Source organism: Opisthorchis viverrini, assembly GCF_000715545.1.
Source record: "Opisthorchis viverrini unplaced genomic scaffold opera_v5_175, whole genome shotgun sequence".
In the NCBI taxonomy this organism is placed as follows: domain Eukaryota; kingdom Metazoa; phylum Platyhelminthes; class Trematoda; order Opisthorchiida; family Opisthorchiidae; genus Opisthorchis; species Opisthorchis viverrini.
Genome location: NW_008751833.1, coordinates 816,520 through 834,766, shown reverse-complemented (window position 1 = coordinate 834,766; position 18,247 = coordinate 816,520). Strand labels below are relative to the sequence as shown.

At 45.3% G+C, this 18,247-nt stretch overlaps 2 protein-coding genes across 2 annotated transcripts in view; one reads left to right on the top strand and one right to left on the bottom strand.

The window, feature by feature from the left end:
* T265_14328 (hypothetical protein) overlaps window positions 1-13,688 on the top strand; it is a gene marked incomplete at both ends in the record, with an annotated part of 49,236 nt that extends 35,548 nt beyond the window's left edge. The window contains 5 exons of the mRNA XM_009173153.1: window positions 44-150; window positions 6,746-6,851; window positions 7,998-8,049; window positions 9,918-10,206; window positions 13,073-13,688. Coding sequence (XP_009171417.1) covers window positions 44-150; window positions 6,746-6,851; window positions 7,998-8,049; window positions 9,918-10,206; window positions 13,073-13,688 — 1,170 coding nt within the window. The remainder of the gene's footprint in view (window positions 1-43; window positions 151-6,745; window positions 6,852-7,997; window positions 8,050-9,917; window positions 10,207-13,072) is intronic.
* Window positions 13,689-16,741: 3,053 nt separating this feature from the next.
* The window catches only part of T265_07590 (hypothetical protein), a gene marked incomplete at both ends in the record, with an annotated part of 6,924 nt that continues 5,418 nt past the window's right edge, over window positions 16,742-18,247 (bottom strand). The window contains one exon of the mRNA XM_009173147.1: window positions 16,742-17,147. Within this exon, the coding sequence (XP_009171411.1) occupies window positions 16,980-17,147 (168 nt within the window). The remainder of the gene's footprint in view (window positions 17,148-18,247) is intronic.

Here is an 18,247-nt window from a genome sequence, read left to right as displayed (position 1 = left end):
TCCACGAAGCAGCCGACATACACCTTGTTTAATCTTTTTCCAGTTTTGGCAGTACGCCGTTGTACTGACGGCTTCAATGACCAAATCTTCATTCGGCACTCTCCCTCCGTTGTCTGTCCAGCCAGTGGGGAAACTTTTATTCAACGAATGGTGAGTTGGGCCCGCTAAACTTTTGTTAACGTTGCACAACTTACTGTCGTGGGTCTAAGAGTCAGTGTTAACCAAATCTGGAAATGTCCTTTTTTATTCTTGATTTCAGTCTGTAGGTGAAACTTCTCCTGCAAGCCTTGAATTTCGCCACTTGGTTTGTTCAGCTGTAGCACTTTCGGTGCCTAACTGCCATGCCACCAGAAGGAAACACAAGGGCAGGGATACTGCCAGGTTGCCCAAGCCTAGACAGGGGAAGTTGAGAGGCAGTGGCCGGGTTCGAACCACGGACTTTCCGGTCAGTAGATTCATGCTCTGACCACTTGAGCCATCTCGCTTTCGCCACTTGGTTAGGTGTCTCTTTCATGAAAGGAAGATGGTTTATTTTTTCGCCAAATGCGCGTCTAGTTTCCAATTTCTGATTGATTTATTCCGGTCTCCGGAAGAGCTCAATGGGACTTGTTCGCCGCAGGCCTCTTATGGCTTTTTTGCACAGGCTGGTTTGATTTTGGAAAGAAAGTCACCTAGACTTCATCATTCGACAGAATTCCTTATTTATTGCAGCCCCAAACATGTGGTAAATTTCGACATGGGACTAATCTTGTTTCATCAGTCCGCTTAATTCCTAACTACCACAGCTATGTGACATCTTAGCGGCGAATGTAGAATTCGCGAATACATCAGATTTTGTTGTGTTCATCATCAACCAATCAATGTGTCGGCTATAAACCGTGTACCATAGGCACATTGGTTCCATCTGCTACAATTTTGATCACTGGAAATGGGAGAGTGTGCGAGATGCGGTCAAGCCTTGGACGTGATGGAATGCTCAGTTAGTTCGAGAATTGGGTAGCTACACACTGAAGACGATAGCTCTGATACAGTAATGCCACTGACTGCGCGATTGGACCATTTGTACCCGCGTCGCTAACCATCGATGAGTTGAGTCCCAGAGTTCCCATCCAGGGAGGCGGTAGTTATCGACCCGACTAAGTTTATTGGTTAGTGTTTTCATACTTCGTTGCCAAGCCCTACGCTGCGCTCCTCCATCCAGCACAGAGTGGAGGAAGAGAGCTCTGCGCGACAGATGGCCTTCTGGTATGTGTAGCACGTGTCCTAACCAGCGTGTGAACTGTGAGCGATTCATCCATCGCAGGAGTTCCTTCTTCCTAAAGCCATCTGGCGTACCTCATCATTGTTAATCCGATGTTCTAACCAGACCCAATCAATGTTTCGAAGACACCGATGGTCAAACACCGATATCATCCGTATGTCCTCTGCACGTAGGGGCCACATTACTGATCCATAAAGAAGTGTGGATCGCACCGCCGCAGTGTAAACTGCCCTTGACGAACAAACTCGCCTGCAAGCATGAGGCTTGGGTTTGATCCAACCCAGTCTTGTAGCGATATCTTACATTTTGCAGGTATGAAGCGCACTCCAAACCGTGTAGCAGAGTTCCAAATATTTCCCAATATGGTTGTTAATCAGGACCTCGCCACCTTCTTTGAAGAGTGCGGGATACAGATCATCGGGGCCAGGTGTCTTGTTGCACTTCAAGATTGATATCTCCCGCTGGATTCCGGTTGCTGATGCTGGGCTGGTGTCAATTTTCCATTTGGGCGCGCTTGGTTCTTCCAGTGGTTGTGTTGAGGTAGACCAGGTGGGCTGTTCTTTGAAGTGTTCAGGCCACTGCTCAAGGCGACGGTTCAGGGAATGAATCGCTGTTCTGTCTTTTTCGTATATTGTTTCACTGACACGTGATCGTTTAATCGAATCAGTTGAAACAGGGATGGCTGTTGTCTGCAGCGAAAGCCTTCTCCATCTCCTGGGCGTTCAAAATCCACCAGCGTTCTCTGTCATCTTTCAAGCTCCCGCTTATCAGATGTTTGAGGGATCTGCGTGTGCCATCACAATCGCTAATTTCGGGTATGACTAGTTGAATTCATCACCTTTTGTTCCCTCGATTCGTGCAGTGTTCAGAATTTTCTGCATGGCACAGTTCGGGCTGTTTCTCCAAAGATACCGTTAGACCCGAGGAGAGTCACGAATATCCTACCCGGTCTGTTGTCCAGGCTTGATTTGACCACTTCTTATAAACTACAGACTGTCGGGTTTGTGCATGGTGAGATGGGAGGTTTGGACCATCGAGTCTTTTCTAAGGAGTGGACTACAGCTTATTGTGTTGTTTCACGCCTGGAAAAATGCCACGTTATGTACCAAGAGGGAGATCATTCAAGTTGGATTTAAGAAAACTGAAGGACGAACAGACTGCATCGAAGCATTGCAAAGCTCTCAGATAGAGGCTGTCAAACAAGCAAACACTACCGGCGGAAATACGAACAAGCAGCTGTTGGGAACACAACTGGACCAAGTCAAAAGACTAAGGCAGGACACCGAGTGATTTGATGACAACCGCGATTCAAAACGCCCTAGTATGCGACAAACGTCGCCCAAAAAGCAGCTCAGAAGCGCCAGAACCAAGCCTCTGGAACATCTGTGGGAAGCACAAATGAATGATAGACCACAGGAACCAAAGAGCTCCAACCTTACATGGGTCGCCATTTTATAAGACTAAACAAAAAGGTCCAGTTTCTCGGCTGATGGAAGACTGACAAACTGGCAAGAAGCTTAAAATGCCCGACGAAATTCAGACAGCTTGAAAGCCGACACCCAACAGGGATTTAGCTTGACTTAGCTGATTGGTTCTCCTTCTGCCTTAAATCTCGACCAACCCCGGAACCTGATCACTTGGCCTGAAGAAGCTTTTGTGTCAAAAGCGAAACGTTGCCCAGCAATAAATCTACCGACTGTCACCAAACTTTTTCGAAAGCTTGAAAACTACTTTCAGCGATGCTTAACTAGCTAGGAGACGGGCTCTAGAGGACATCTGGGCCAACATGCGGTGGAGATATGCTTGGCTAACTTAACTACGGTCGGAGGACTTCCTCAAAACCTTCGAGAGATAGGCACAATGCAGCTAAAGCTTTGTTGTTCAAGCGGATTTGTCAACGTCCTCGAATCGTTTCACACTAGGATGAAACTCCGTGTGCAGACGTGCGTAGCTATTTCAGCAAAGTTCGAAACCGTTACCAGAATAAACCACAGTTGTGCTTTTGTCACAACTCTGTTCAACTTTTATTTAACAACGGAAGTTGCGGAATTGAAACGGTAATATTCTGAGTCGATACCGGCTGGATGGTTATTTAATCAGTTGTCAAGCATTTCCTGACTAAAGCACGGTTCGTATGGTGCCGTTTCCGGACGACTGTCCTTCTGTTTGCGCACTGCGAAGCCGAATACAGCTACTAAGTAAATTATTTGGTTCAGCGACCTTGCTGTGACTTACATGTGAATGATTAACATAAACAATAGCATATATTCGGTTAGGTGACTGAGAAAGTGCATCTCAGGGATATCTGCCGTCCGGATACCCGGACACTTGAGTATCGAATAAACATGAATTCAAAAAGCCAACACGGTATTCTGTTACCTTGAGAAGCACATCTGGAACAATCACTACTTATGCCTAGACACCGGAATTGCAATGTATCTGGTGGTTGTGTCATCTTCACCGCATTAACGCAGCGGGACGTAGATGGTATGTTCGGGCTCTCGACCAATTTCACTTGCACTATCTGCGCGAAATTCTTTGAACCTAATGTCGAAAAACTGGTTGTTTCGAAGAGCAAATAACGTTGAAGTTGAGTTTAGTTTGATGAGAGACTTATTAACTGAAATGTGCATATCCCGAAATAACCTGTTTACGTTCAGGTGAAGAAGTGGTTCCAAGATCCGGGACACCGAAAATTCCTCTATTGGGTCAGCCCTCAAGCAAATGGGGGAAACTAACTTCCATTTTAGGTCTGTCACTTCACCAGATAGCGCGTAGTGTGGCTATCCCGACCGAGTAGCCGCAATGCATCGGAATGACGCAAAACAAAAGAATCTTTCCAAAGGAGCTCAATAGTCCCAATGTAATCCTAGCCATTTGAGCTTGCGCAACATTCGAACGCATTTGCCTGATCAGAATCACCTTTATTGGTCACCAGTGTACTCACCGTTTGTTTGCGTACTTTTCAGGCCGACTTTTCGCAAATTTACTTTGAGTACCCGAAATGAATGGCTTTTTATTCGCTGGTTCATCTACCACTGGTAGAAATGACATCATCTGCATGTCAATAACCCCTAGTTTTAGAAACAGTACTTCTTGGATAGAATGGCCGCTGTAAAATTATGGAACCCATTTAAGAGCTCGCTGAGACCTAATATAATCTCATGATAGATGTGCTTTCTAAGTAAATTCCTTGCCTGTAGTTGACAAAAGCACATACCTCTAGGTGGGTGTTCAGTTTGTGAGGAAATCTGTTTCTTTCGTATAAAGGCTTTTTTCAACAAACTGCTCCGAGTCTGCGGACGATTGTCCAATTATCTATCTCTTAACGGACCACTCCTCGTTAGTTCCTTGCAACATATTTCAACTTCTTTCCAGAGGAGACCAAGTCACAGCAGAAGCCCTCCTAACACGGTTTCTTAAGGTGGTTTCTCCAGAAGCGGATAGATGTGTGGTTGGATCCTCTTAATGGATTCACTCTCCTTGTGGATTCTTTCAGATGTTCTGCTCGGCGCGAAATAGGTATGTTCAGTTTGTCTCCCCTGAGTAGGCCGTCTTGACGGACTACAGAAAGTGGTGTTCTGTAGCACAGATATCGTCAGTAAAATAAATTTCAACAGCCCGACGCAGATAAAGACCTCAACGGAGGCCTGTCGCAGACCCGGACTTCCATTCCAGTACCGAATATTTGAATATCGTTGAGGTACCAGCGCCGTCCGTCGACTGCCCCAGGTTTGAGTATAATGTCTTGCTTTGCTCATTGGAGCGCCAGTGTTCCTGAGGTTCCCCGTCAGCGTGCCTTTACGGGTGGTGATGGGTAATCTAACGATATTCCTTCCTCTAACCATATGGCTAACCATTGTCCTTTGAATGCCACTGTTATGCGGCCTTTAGCTATAAAACGGAGATGGTTGTTCTCAACCTCGCTGTTTTCGTTTAACACGTCGGCTGTATACCGGCAAGTCACAAAGCCGGTCTCATTAAGGCATGTGCGCCTGTGTGTTGCGCCAATGTATACAGTCGCTGCACTAGGGAGAGTAAACCCCCTTGCAAAATGCTCGCCTGTTTGGCAGAGGTGCACCGTGTTTCAAAAGTTCTTCAAGGCAGCCCAATGTCCTATGGACTTTGAAGGTTCGTACGTTCCGCTCGCTGTGAAACGGTCCGTGGGCGATATTCTGATAAGGCAGCAGAAACAGCACACCGCGTCATCTCACAATCATTCAGTCTATTGTGTTGAACCTTCGGTGTGCATGCTGATAAAAAACATGTTTTGTAAACATTTACAATGGAGTCACTGGAGCAAATTACTTAGTCGGTGGTCTCTAAATGGGAAAATAAGGTACCACCATCCACAAGCAGCAGTATACAGACATTCGACTCCCAAAGAATAAACGAAGAAACTCCCAAGAAACGATTCCAAGTGAATAAATGACTATCTAATGAGTGTTGAGTTGGTGGGCCGACTCTTCTGTGTCGGTTGCAATGCGCAGGCTAAACAATGATAAGTCTACACTCTCGCGTGGATTTCGAGCTTGGGAAAGTCATTTTTGCCGATCCATACTGGGCATTTTCGTCCAGTATGAAAAGCTTTGGCGTAAAGTTGTTGCTGAATTTACTAAAATCAACCTCCTACAACGAGCATGAACGCGATACTCATCTGTTGACTTAACCCAAAGTTTTGGTGAATTTGATAAACAACGCACCGAAAGGCTTATTCTGTTCATGACTTTTCAGGTATTTGTCTTTCTGAAATAATAAAGTCACATCGCTTATGTATGAACACAATCGCTGGTCTGCACACCATAATTCAGGCGCGTGCAGTGGTGGAATCACGGTTGTCAGAAATACGGATTCCAGACCCCGGCCCTACCAAGGATATACGTTGCTGGTGAGATTTAATGAGAGTGAAACTCGAGTACAGTGCTTCTCCCCTTGAGTGTGGACTCGCCAGAATAAATACATCAGGACAAGGGGAAGACTGTTCAAATGAATGTTAACGTGGAAAATTGAGTCGATCATACTTTGACCTCCTCAATATCCGCCCTGTTCTGCAGGGGCGTTTTCATCCATTACTGTAAACACCAGCGAGATACGAGTGCTCAATTCGATTCGTATGCCATTCGGACGATGCCGAGTTAGGCGCTGCTTAAGCCTGACTCTACAGTCCTATTCAAAACGTAAACCTGTCGGTGTATTCAGTTCATGTTTGCATATCAGACCATACAGATCCCTACTCCTCCCCATACCGTCACTGTTGGCTCATCATAGCAGGTTGCGATTCTTCTTCGGCAGGTTTTTCCATCCATTCATGGTATCACGCCGCGAAGCCAACAGCCCCTCATCAGTAATACCGCGTACCGAAATACGTGATGTTTTGTTAAAATGTACTTTTTCGATCTTGTGACCACGGGAGTCGTTTTATAACCCCGGTAGTTTACAACACATGATCACCCATTGTGTTCTCTCTCGCTGTCTCCCCGGCAGGTTATCTCATTTTCTGCGCCTTTGCGACGTACAACACCTGGCGATGGCGATTCTTGTGTTGTTGGGCCTCGAAAATCTATATGGTTGGGGTGCGCCTTTCTGTAAGGTGATTGAACATTCTCTTGTTAACCCAAACTTTTACAACACTGGTTCGGTCTTCTTTTCGAAAGGCTCTGATTTTTTTCCAACCATTGAATGAATGCCACATGTCGCTAGAAATTCGATCCTAGCACTGTAGTCGGTGATACGAACCTATTTGTGCGGTTTCACAGTGCTCTGGAGCACCCTAACCCCATGGGAATCTGAACACTGTAAAGAAACTTGTTGACTCAACAAATGAATTCGATTCTGTCCCGTGATGATATACGACTGATGCATAATTACGGTGGCGCTCGTGCATCAAAGCTCTCACCTTCAATACGTAGCTACCCAATTTCCGAACAAACTGAACATGGCTCCGCTTCCAAGGCTTGTATGTATGTATGTCCCACACTCCCGTTTTCCGGTGATCAAAGCTGTAGAAACTGGAACCAACATGCCTATGGTACACGGTTTATAGCTAATAAACTAAATTGAATAATTATGGTGGCAACTGCAAACCAACCTTCTCCTTTTGACATTTCGACGCAGACTGCATTCACGAGTCTCCGGTTCATCCACGCTTTTGAATAGCACCGCAAGTAAGAAAACCGAGGGCACCCAGAGAGCAGTGAATGCGTAGATTTGCTAAGAGCTAAACCGAGCTACTCACGAGTAAGCGAACACTATTGTTGGTTAGGACCTACAGATGCTGGAGCACCACTCCGTGCGGAGCTCTCACCAGACTTCCGCCTCAACACCGATCTGGCCTCGGTCTAGGTGACAGCTATCGGCCGCCGAACTGGGGTTACTCAGCGGGGAGGGAAGGTTATGATTGGGATTGTTCCTGTTGATGAATAGCATCTATCAGTTTTTGGTCTGCTCACCGAGCTCGGTAATTGGATTGCGAATGTTTCATCACCAATCGAGGCGATATCGTCAGTGCTCACTCAAACCCGGACTGATAGGCTCGGCAAACAGACCAACAACCGAGAGGTGCTGTTGATCGTCCCTTCATTCTTCCAACTTTAGTTATAATGTCTGATACACATTAGGCCGAATAGTACAAAGGGTTATTGGTCTAGTCTCAGCGGTTTCTATTCTGAACAGCTTGCTATTCAGGTGTACGAGTAAAAACAACTATTTGTTTTTTTTTCTATTTGAAATCATTTAGCTCAGCCCACAACGGCCTGTACCTGTCTCTCTCCGTGGTCACAATTGTCCAGGTATGTGCTTTCGTTTATTTACAAAATGTCTGCCGATGATTGGACTCAGTTCGTAATTTCTACTATTGCGTCCGATTGATAAGATTGGGGTGGTACGTGGCCCCTGAATCCCTACTTTTCGGAGGTGAGGACCATTACTCACCTGACGGTTCATTCTACCTCTTAAAAAAAGCTGACTGGCAATACTGATGGGTGTATTTTCGCTCTTTTTGAAACACCAATTGGACTTGGCAGTTGATCATTTCAATGAAATGTTGCAGACGTCCACGGTCACGATCTTGGTCAGCTGTTAGCTTAAATAAGGATAGAAAGGCAAGCATAGGAAACTAACTTCGATCACAGACCACCTGACCGAACGGCAAAATATTCTAGCCCTCTTAAGAGGAGAGGGCACCGTTCGTGAGCGAGGGAATTTCCCAATGAGAGGTATAACTGAACAGAACCACTCTTCACCCCTTAAAACGAAGTAGTAGCATGCGTCCAAGAAGACATACCAACAGCCGTGTACAACGGCTGCTGACAGAATAGGGTGGTGAAGATCGTTTAGAGAAGTGAACGCGGTCGCTGGCACTCTGCATGAAAATACATGATATCGAAGCAATTACATTCTCTTTTCAGTTCCAAAGGGGGAACAATACCGTTTGCCACCATGGGGGCCACGTGGGCCCAAGTTTCCCCCAGTGTTGTTATCAGGGTAGTGGAACTGCTCCTATGAGGCTTTTACAGTAATTGCTGTAAGAATTCTGTAGGCATTAGTTCGATTCAAACTATACCAAACAGAGGAGAATTCGACAGATCCTGACATGCGAAATCCAAGTGCCGGCAGTACAAAGAAGATACAGCTAGGGAGTGGAGTCGAACCATCTGGCTCTCGCACACGGAATCCGTGAGTCGCAGCAACCATAGAAGCGGATTGATGGCGGCTCGTCTGGTGCATCGAAACTGCATTAACTGGATGACAGCACAAGTGCAAAAGGCAGGCCTTATCTGACCAAGCTGTCGTTTTATATCTTCCTTTTTTTGGGCGGGAAGCGACCGAGTTTACTCCACTAGTATGCTGAATCTTTTGCTTTCTCACTTGCTAGGATCCACATGTGCATACTACACAGGCAGCCCAATGATACAACAGTTATCGCTCAGTGCTCCTCAAACTCTGTCTGCGAAAATCTCAGAAACGACCCCAGCACAAATTGTTGCGCTTTGATCACTTTATTGACTGCATGCCACTAAGTATATTGTATTATTAGTTGGTACTAAGAATTCGGTCGTACGAATAACTAATTGGTCAATCATCGCAGGAGTCCGTGACCAAGACGGCTAGCCGCATCATAATATGTTAGAAACATACTCAGGAGCATCACTCTAGCTGGGTGATTCTCCACTGCATAGGACAGGTTATTTATACCCTCCAACCAGTTTAGTCTTCCTGCCGTACCCTCAAACATTCTGAGCTGGCATCTGCAGACGAACTTTGTCAGCGTCCACCAAAGGAATATGAGTTGTGGGTGTGCTTCTCGGATGTCACACAAGCCTTTATTGTTGTACCATGGGTTGCACTGTGTCGGATTTCACAGTTGCAATCTCTTGTCTAAGCGTAGTAATTTTACTTTGTGCTGGTTTTGATACCACTGATGAAGCTGTGTTAGACATTATAGCCCCAGATCCTCCTACCATTCTATCTAAAACCTCGTGATGGTCTGAAACCGCTCAGGATCACTAACGGTTGCAAATATTGTTCATAGCCAATGGCAGCACACAAGTTTTTCCGTACTCGCACTTGTTCATGCATCTCGTCCATTACGCTGTACGCATCTTTGACTCAATTCAATGCCGTCCTGTTTGTGTTCCGTGTCTATCCCGCTTTTCAGCTGACGCTTCTTCGGATCAGTTGGCACGCTCAGGCGGGGATTCGAAACACAACGAACGTGCTAACCAACGCCCATTTTCAAATAAAAAAGACCAAGACGCCTCCTATTCGTGCAGCGATTCATCGGATCCTGTATTTAGTCCAGTCGCCCCCGAAGTATCATTCAACCTAGGCAATTCAGAAGACTGTACTCCTATTCCCGAAGCGCCTATCAATCGCGTGGCCTCCGGTACAAGTTTACTGCGTACGCAACACAATCTCCTTGTGGACGCTTACGAACAGCATTGGGGGTGAGTTAACTAGACTTCCATGTCTTTATCTGTCATGTCAGTCTGAACAGTGACTACGAATATTCGCTGAATGGAAGGCCGATTTCGATGAAGAAGGGTTCGTTACTCACTTCTGAACAAAACGCAGACAAAGATGTGGGACACGACCGATTCTGGTGTCTATTGGATACTGATTACTTCCCTGTAGAAACCGAATGAAAACACTCAAATGGTGGATTCTCCGTTTCCTTTGACTCCAAGAGGCGAATTTATACGGGGGCTCGAATGCATTCCCGAGCTACGTGCGAAGGAAAACTATGAAATGTGGCGTGACATGAATACCGCGCTAATATTCATTTATGAACCGGAAACGGGAGCCAAGTGGCTTTAGAAAAAACTTCGTCATCTTTTTTGTTTACCTTGTAGCCGCCCTGAAGGTGACGCCAAAAAGGTATAGGGAAACGGGCATTGGGCTATTCGTTCAAGGATTGTTCTGCTAATCATGCCTTATTCTGTCAAAGGCTTTGGAAAAATTATCTGAAATTGATTGATATAGGGGGCGATGGATGACCCGTTGACAATAGAAATTTCACAAGTCATCCGGAAACGTGGATTTATGCCTTTTCGTCCTCTTATAACGCCCGCACCCACTCCATTCAGAAATGGAGACCCTTCTAATTGGGCGTGTTGTTACGTTTTTCACTGAAACCAAACTAACCGCCTTCGAATCGAGCCTTTGAATTTATTTATATTTATTTTTTTATTTCTCTCTAGCTTCTCTCGGGATATTTTTAGACGTCTTACTGGTTTGTACGCTTGATGTACATACTACTTTGGCACACCGTCGTATCGCTTCTTCTTTGTACCCACTGTTGCTTTCACACACGACTCATGTTCTATTTTCAGATGTTGTGCTTGCTTTAAACAACCTTGGAGGTGTTCGACAGCACTACCTATTTATTAATTGCTATTTTCTCGCCCCAGAAACCATAGGTGACACCGGGGCGGAGCTAAATGCAAGTGGGTGGTGTGTGACGGCAACACAAACCTCGATACACTGGTGGACTAAAATGTATACATTACCGCCAAACTGTCTCGTGCTTGATAACCGCAAACTGTAGTGTGTTGTGCATGTTGCGATCAACTTGGTTCTGGTACAGGCACGTTCAACACCGTAAAAACTGACGCTATTTAATGGGGTTTAGTAGCGCAAAGTAGTCCGTGTCCAGCAGCGTTCATATGTATTGAGTTCGCGAACATAAAGTTTTCAGCAACCTTGCGAGTAGTTCATTTCATGAAACGGAACAGATCGCAAACTCATACATTTGAACCTCGCCTTCTGTGAATTTACTTTCCGTCAACCAAATCCATGCGCGGAAAGCTTACCTATGAGACGACATTCCTTACTATATTTTGGAATCATATAATGAGTAGCGGAACTTTTTATGCCAATCAGTCTACCCTGCCGTTTGACGTATTATTGGTTGTCTTTCCTACGCGCACATTCTGCTCCCGTACTTGGCTCCTGTACCGTGTTGATTGCTGTGCTATATCGCACGTGTTCAGGAACACATCCAGCACTGAGCCACTCCCGAGCCTTTTTACCCATATAGCTCTACACATCTGTATAGAGACCGGAGTAAGACTGGATGCGCGAGTAAAGGAACCTTAGACTTTTTGAAACAATTTGACTGGAATTCCGCTTCTATCGTCGACTACCTTATCAGCCACGTCCACCAGGTTGATATTTCCTCACTTGTTAGAACAAGTGTGACACCTCACGTTTCACCCATATTGAAGGTTTGTTGATTGCACGATTTAGGCGCGGTCTGGGTTCACAAAAAGAACTGTATCAGATGTCCTGCTCACTTTGATCCACGTGACTAGGATGTACGCTTTTTGTCTTACAGTTACAAATTGAATAATGAACTTTTAATATTGATGTTTGCGTTCATTTATTCGTTACTCATGTGGTGCGTGTTGCAGTTGACCGTTGCATGCATAATGGCGTTACCCACACAAACCGTTTGCCCTCTCGGCCACCCAGTATTTTTCCACCCGATCTAATTCCGAGTAACAAAGCCAAAACCAAAGGTCAATTGTGACGAAAATTGCAGCACCCGCATCTCACTGCCTCATGAACTGATAGCAGGAATGCCTGTAAACTTTATTTAACTATCCACCTATTCATTCTGGAAGCTGGTGTGATCGTGGGGCTATTTTACCATTAAACTGAATTACCGGAACTGTTTTAACGACAACAGTGCATATTATACATCCAACCCGAAATGTCACTGCTAATCGCGCTATCCGTAGTTAGCGCTTTGCCTGATATAGACGTACATCCACTGCTACTGCGAGCAAGATAATGAGCCAGTAGTTAACTGTTTTTGCGCGTCACCCCTTGACCCAGCGAGCACGTGCTTCCTTAGTTCTCTTAGTCCTCTTTGGACTAGTCACTCAGTAAACAGTACTACTCGACTGTATTAAGATAATGCAGATCGACCAGTTTGATTGAACTGCCGTGTCTTCTCTGGTCTCACCGGCTTCCCTACTCTCATCCAAGTGTTTTGCGTGTATGGACCTTGTCCCAATAGTTTCTTTTGCAAGATGTTAATCAACCAGTAAACCATGTGTAACAGCAGTGGGATTGACTTTCTGTCCTTGAAGTCATAATCACTTCACTTGAGGTTGATACGATATACTCAGGATTTGTAAAGTGGTCATTCCTATCTCTTCAGAATGACGACATCTTGGCATTATTCTTGAGCATCTCCGATTACCGTCTTCAATTTCTACTGCGTACGCACCCAATGATTTTATGTTTCAATCCAGTGTTTCGCAATTCTAGTGATCTCTTTTTACTACACGTTTTTCGTTATTTCAGATTTGTGGCTTCAGAGGAGTTTCCCTGCTTTGCACACTATATTTCCGTATACGCAGACATACTTTATTCAATGGGATCGTTTCTCCGGCATGCGCGACTTCTCCGTGCGTGGACCGACGGACTAAGAACTAGGTGGTCAGGTATCATTTCCCCACCAGGGCACAAAGAGTGTCTGCCGTCTGGGAAGCAGAGCGGATGGCCCCCAAATCCAACGCAGTCCATGCTGCTTCCCTCTTGTCCAGTTTGCGGCTCCGCAACATCATATTCCGAAGTCGATGGGATGCAACCACCTATTCGCTGTCATATCTGTTCTTGGTCTCTAGATGGCAGTTCATCCTCCAGACTCACTTTGAATAAGAGCACTATTCTGCGCTGCTCAGTGTGTCGTATACAGGCGAAAGGACTTGTTTTCATCTGTCCAAAATGCCACCATGGAGGACACATGGACCACTTGTTCCAGTGGTTTAGTACGAGATCAAACGATGGCTGTTCGCGCCAATGTCCTTCAATTAACTGTGCTTGTTCCTGCGCCTTTTACTTTTTTCAAGGAAACAGAGAAACAAATTTTGCAACTTATCTGAGGTCTTCTTTGGAATCGGTAAAGAAATCATTCAAATGATACAGCTTTTGCAATCGTGCATCACAACTGCTTCTGTAAAACCCCATCAAGGCTGTCATCGTTAAACTAAGGAAGACTTGAGTGCGTACGAGCACAGTCAGCGTAATCAACCCCGACGCGGTGTCAATGTTCGATGCCGGTGTCCTGCTTACCATGAAGTTTTTGGAGGGGGGTGATCTTCAAAGAACATTGAGTTGCTAATCCTTGTGCTGTTGCAAAGGAGACTGCGAAGTTTGATTTTACGCCCTAATTTTCAGAGTAGGTCTGTGTAGCAGAAAGTGTTAAAATAATTCGCGATCTTTCCGAAAATACAGCGGCCTTCCCCTCCAATAAGCTCTCTTAAAGAGAGACCACAGCATTCCGACTTCGTGAGATTTCGTTCGAACGTGATACCTTTTGATAGACCACCGGAAATCCCAAAAACACCAACCCATGTGTCTCTGAAAGGCAATTTGCCCTCCCAACAAAGGCCGAGTTGCGAGATTTCTTATTTAGGGTTTCCTGTATTCGGACCAGTGGGTAATGTTTATTCGGGGAACGACTGCACTCAGTGGCATCAGCAGGCTTTACTCCAGACTTTCCGAGGCCAATCATAAACTTAATCACACTAGAAAACAGATCCATCGATTTGGGCATTTTCAAAATTCAGTTTGTCGTCCACATCACCCGGTCCCCTTGTCGCGGTGAGATTACTCTGGTTAGTCCACACCGTTTTTTGTGTAGACTAACGTGAATAAACGCACCTGTACGAGAGGGCTGTTCATACAAATGATGTGGGCAACAAATTCAACAGATCATGAACCTAGGCAAAGGGTTTCCAACAAGGTTTGGAACGTCCGCGGCCATGTCTCTCTGGGAAACCCTGATAAGCGAATCCCCGATAAATAAAGTCAAGATATTTACTGAGGTACCGAGCAAATGTGCACATAGTTCAAGCAGTTGCCCGTTCAGGCGTGACTCTCAGGAACGTCCAGCTTGTGCTTTTGGGGTAGTGATACTGCCATTTCCGTGTATCAGCATGTTGGAATTCAGATCCCAGCATGATTGCATGAACACGAGATAGCTCACTTCTCAAAGCGCGACTTAACGGTTTGTCTCCTCCCACCTTCCAACTATGTGGTCCCAAGAGCGTGGTATGGCTACGAGAAACAGCTGCCTTCCAAGAGAGGTGCTTCCAAGGTGTCGGTCTGGTCACTCAAGTTCAAAAGGACCTTTTGCGCGATCCCATCCCACAGTTAAAACTACAACCTGGACTGTGACAACAGGTACCCATTCAATAACAGCTATACTTGATTCCATTAACGCTAACAACGATATCAAATCAATGCGAGAACCCAGTTTAGAGTAGTAGTTTCACAGTAAAAATCATAGTGACGGGAATCGTCCAGTTAATGCGGCTGGCATTTTAAGACGCTGCCAAGGCTTAGTCAGTATTATTTTGTTCGACGAAGCACCACACTACACGTGTGTGCGGTGGTGGGAAGTCGGAACTGAACAATGCATATGCACTTTTTTACTCAGCCTTGGGACGCCACCCCAATTAGCTTTACGTAAGACTACGGCAGTGAAGCATCAGTGGCAACACTGATGTTGCTGTCTTTGATGATGATGATGACCTCGGAAAGTGCCGCTTAACTAACGTTTCGGTGCATTTTAACACAGTGATGAGGCGCGCGCGTATATTTGTAGCTGATATGGATTACGAGTCATAGACAGGTTTCCCTGTGCAGTAGAATACTCGTTGATAAGCCTGACGAGGCAAGCTGCATAAAAATCAGGATGAACTGGACCATTCCGTTGGAATGGTGAGCGAAAAGTAGTCCATACTACATATCACAACGGAACAATAGTATATGTTAAGCGTGTATCGCCTGTTTCATTCGTTTACTCCGTGAATGTTTCATCCTAGATTACAATGGCCACATGTAAGTATCGCCAGATGCACTCAACAAGGAGATTGACAGTTAGGACATTAGGTCATTGCTCGTTTCACATGGTGACAATATCCACGAAGGCATAGGTTAAGGCGTGCGCCTCCGAATACCAACTTGTCGGTTCCTTGGGTGTGCACCTTTTGGGGGACCCGCTTATGGGCTCTACCGCGAAAAGCATTGAAGTTAGAAGCGAACACAAATATTCGGGTCAGGACACTTCATCAAATATACGAAAGCTGCATATGTTAGGTGCATTTTCGACTATTACTACAGTTTCCTGACGTCACCCTGCTCATAGAGTTGCTGAAAACTCTTCGGAATCAACCTTGTGATTAGCGTCTTATGTCAACAGAATAAGTATGCTGCAATTTCTCGAATATCGTACCAAGTAAAACATAAGGTGGCCCTTCTGTAGCACACAACATAAACGAGAGATTCAGTTGGATTTCCCATCGACATAAAAATGATTTTGAATTGCAAATATTTTGCAAACACCCGTTTAATTTTGGCCTAAACTCGGTGCAAGAGGAAACAAGGTACTGCTTTTTCCCAAGGGTGGCTCACTGTTGTAAAGCTCGGTCAACGAAATTCATCCACGACAGTATGCGCACAGCATCAACTCGTTCACCAGGTGTAAGACCGAGCCAGCACTTGAACCAACTTAAGCGATACCAAGTATGCACCTGAGCAATTTCAAAAATCAGGTCCTAAAAAGAGCTGAAGCAGATTGTGGTCCAAGTCAACCACTGTGTCTCCTATTGGCCTCTGCTTTCAGCAACCGTAATGTTCTGACGGAAGTACACAGCGCCGGCCATCTAGTCATGGAACATCTTGACGGAAACACAGGAATGTTCCAATTTGAAGTGGAAATGCCGGTAATGTCGAGTAATCCACTGGCTTGTGCGCAAAGAGGCAATCGAAAATCGGAAAATTACATCGATGCACCTTAGGATTTCCATTGGACCGGCTTGAGATACTTATCGGCACAACTCAATATGATACTGTATAGCGGAATCAAACTGCAGTTGCTGACGTTTTCCAAAATTAAACACTGTCAAAAGACCTATATGCTTTCGGACCTTGCAACGTCACGTTAATTTGTTGGTGAACTACGAGACCGACAGGACTAAGACAATGGACAAACAGATTTTCTCTTTTAGGTATCCAAACCTGCCACAAACTGACTTTAAACGAGGGACCAATATGAAAAGAGGCGCTGGTTTAATCAGATTATCTGTGATAATGAACCACCTGAAGCGGAATGCCACCTCCTCAACGTAAACCATGGAAGGCCAGCGAATTCGGATAAACAGTACAAATTGGTGAGCTAATCCGTTTGGATCCAGTTCATTGTTCACTGTTTAGCACCCTTCCGCAATCCTTTGAAAACTCCCAAGCGGTTGCGACCGTCTTTGTCACCCGCAGGGCAATCCAAACTCGGGCGGGTCGGTATTCCTCGTCCATCTGGTAGCAAATCCGGATGCACCATGTGGTCGTCTATATCCATGCGCGGCGTGTCAGGCTGATTGGTTGAAGGTGGAAAAACATAGGAGGACGTGATGAGCTAATGAAACGCTTAACACATTGCTTTTCACACCTGTTGAGGTTATTATGGTAAGTTCAGTAGTATAATCGCTCATTGAAGTCAAGTTTTTAGCACAGGTCATGCCGTGCAGATGAAAGATCTCTGCCAAGACAGCGATCCTATCAATAACCAAACGACTCCTGAGATTGTTTTGTGGAAAGGCAAAGCAAAATTTTAGTCATATGCCATTTCCTTATTACAAAATAAACAATACGTTCACGACGACAAGGTATTCAGTCAATGAACAGTGGTGAACGAGGTTACCGGACGTTCCTGGTCTAAGCCTATCCCAACAACCCAAAAAGGGCGAAATTGGTAATGGATTCTCAAGAGTTTTCATTGACTTTGTGGGTAGCGTTGAGATTATCTATCTTGAGTTCACCACCCATCATTAATTTACCTAAGAAACTGTATCAGCTTCTAACAGACCGGTTAAGCTGTGACCGGGAACATGCATGAACATGGAGGTCGGTTGGAATCCAAGTGGCGGCAACAGATGAGGTAGGTTGCGGGAAGCCAGTGATCAGGAAAGTTATGAGTGGCCAATTTTTAGGTCACACAGGACGCTGGAGGCACCTGCATCATGCTTAGTGTTTCGTTTAGTACTGTCCAAAGGGGACTACCTTAATGTTGATCATTTTTCCCAATGATTTGGGGCTTCTTCGCACTGGTCCCCACCCTACCATTTTCTTTCCACTCCTTATCAGGGGTTTCTTCACCCACGCTTGTACGGCGGTTAAGCATTGCTATGTATTACTGACGTTTTGTTGTGACTGATGAATGTCAATGAGCCAACCTTAATCATCATCATCAAAGACAGCAACATCAGTGTTGGCACTGATGCTTCACTGCCGTACAACCATAAGGTTTTTCTATATGTATATATATATATATATATATATATATATGATGGTATTAAAAGCGAAGTGAAGAGAAGAGAAAAAGAGAGGGTGAGGGAGGGGACCTAGTGCTGGCCTATGTCAAGCATACTGAGGTGCCTACATCTCCAACCGCTCAATCAGACAATCTGGAAAGAA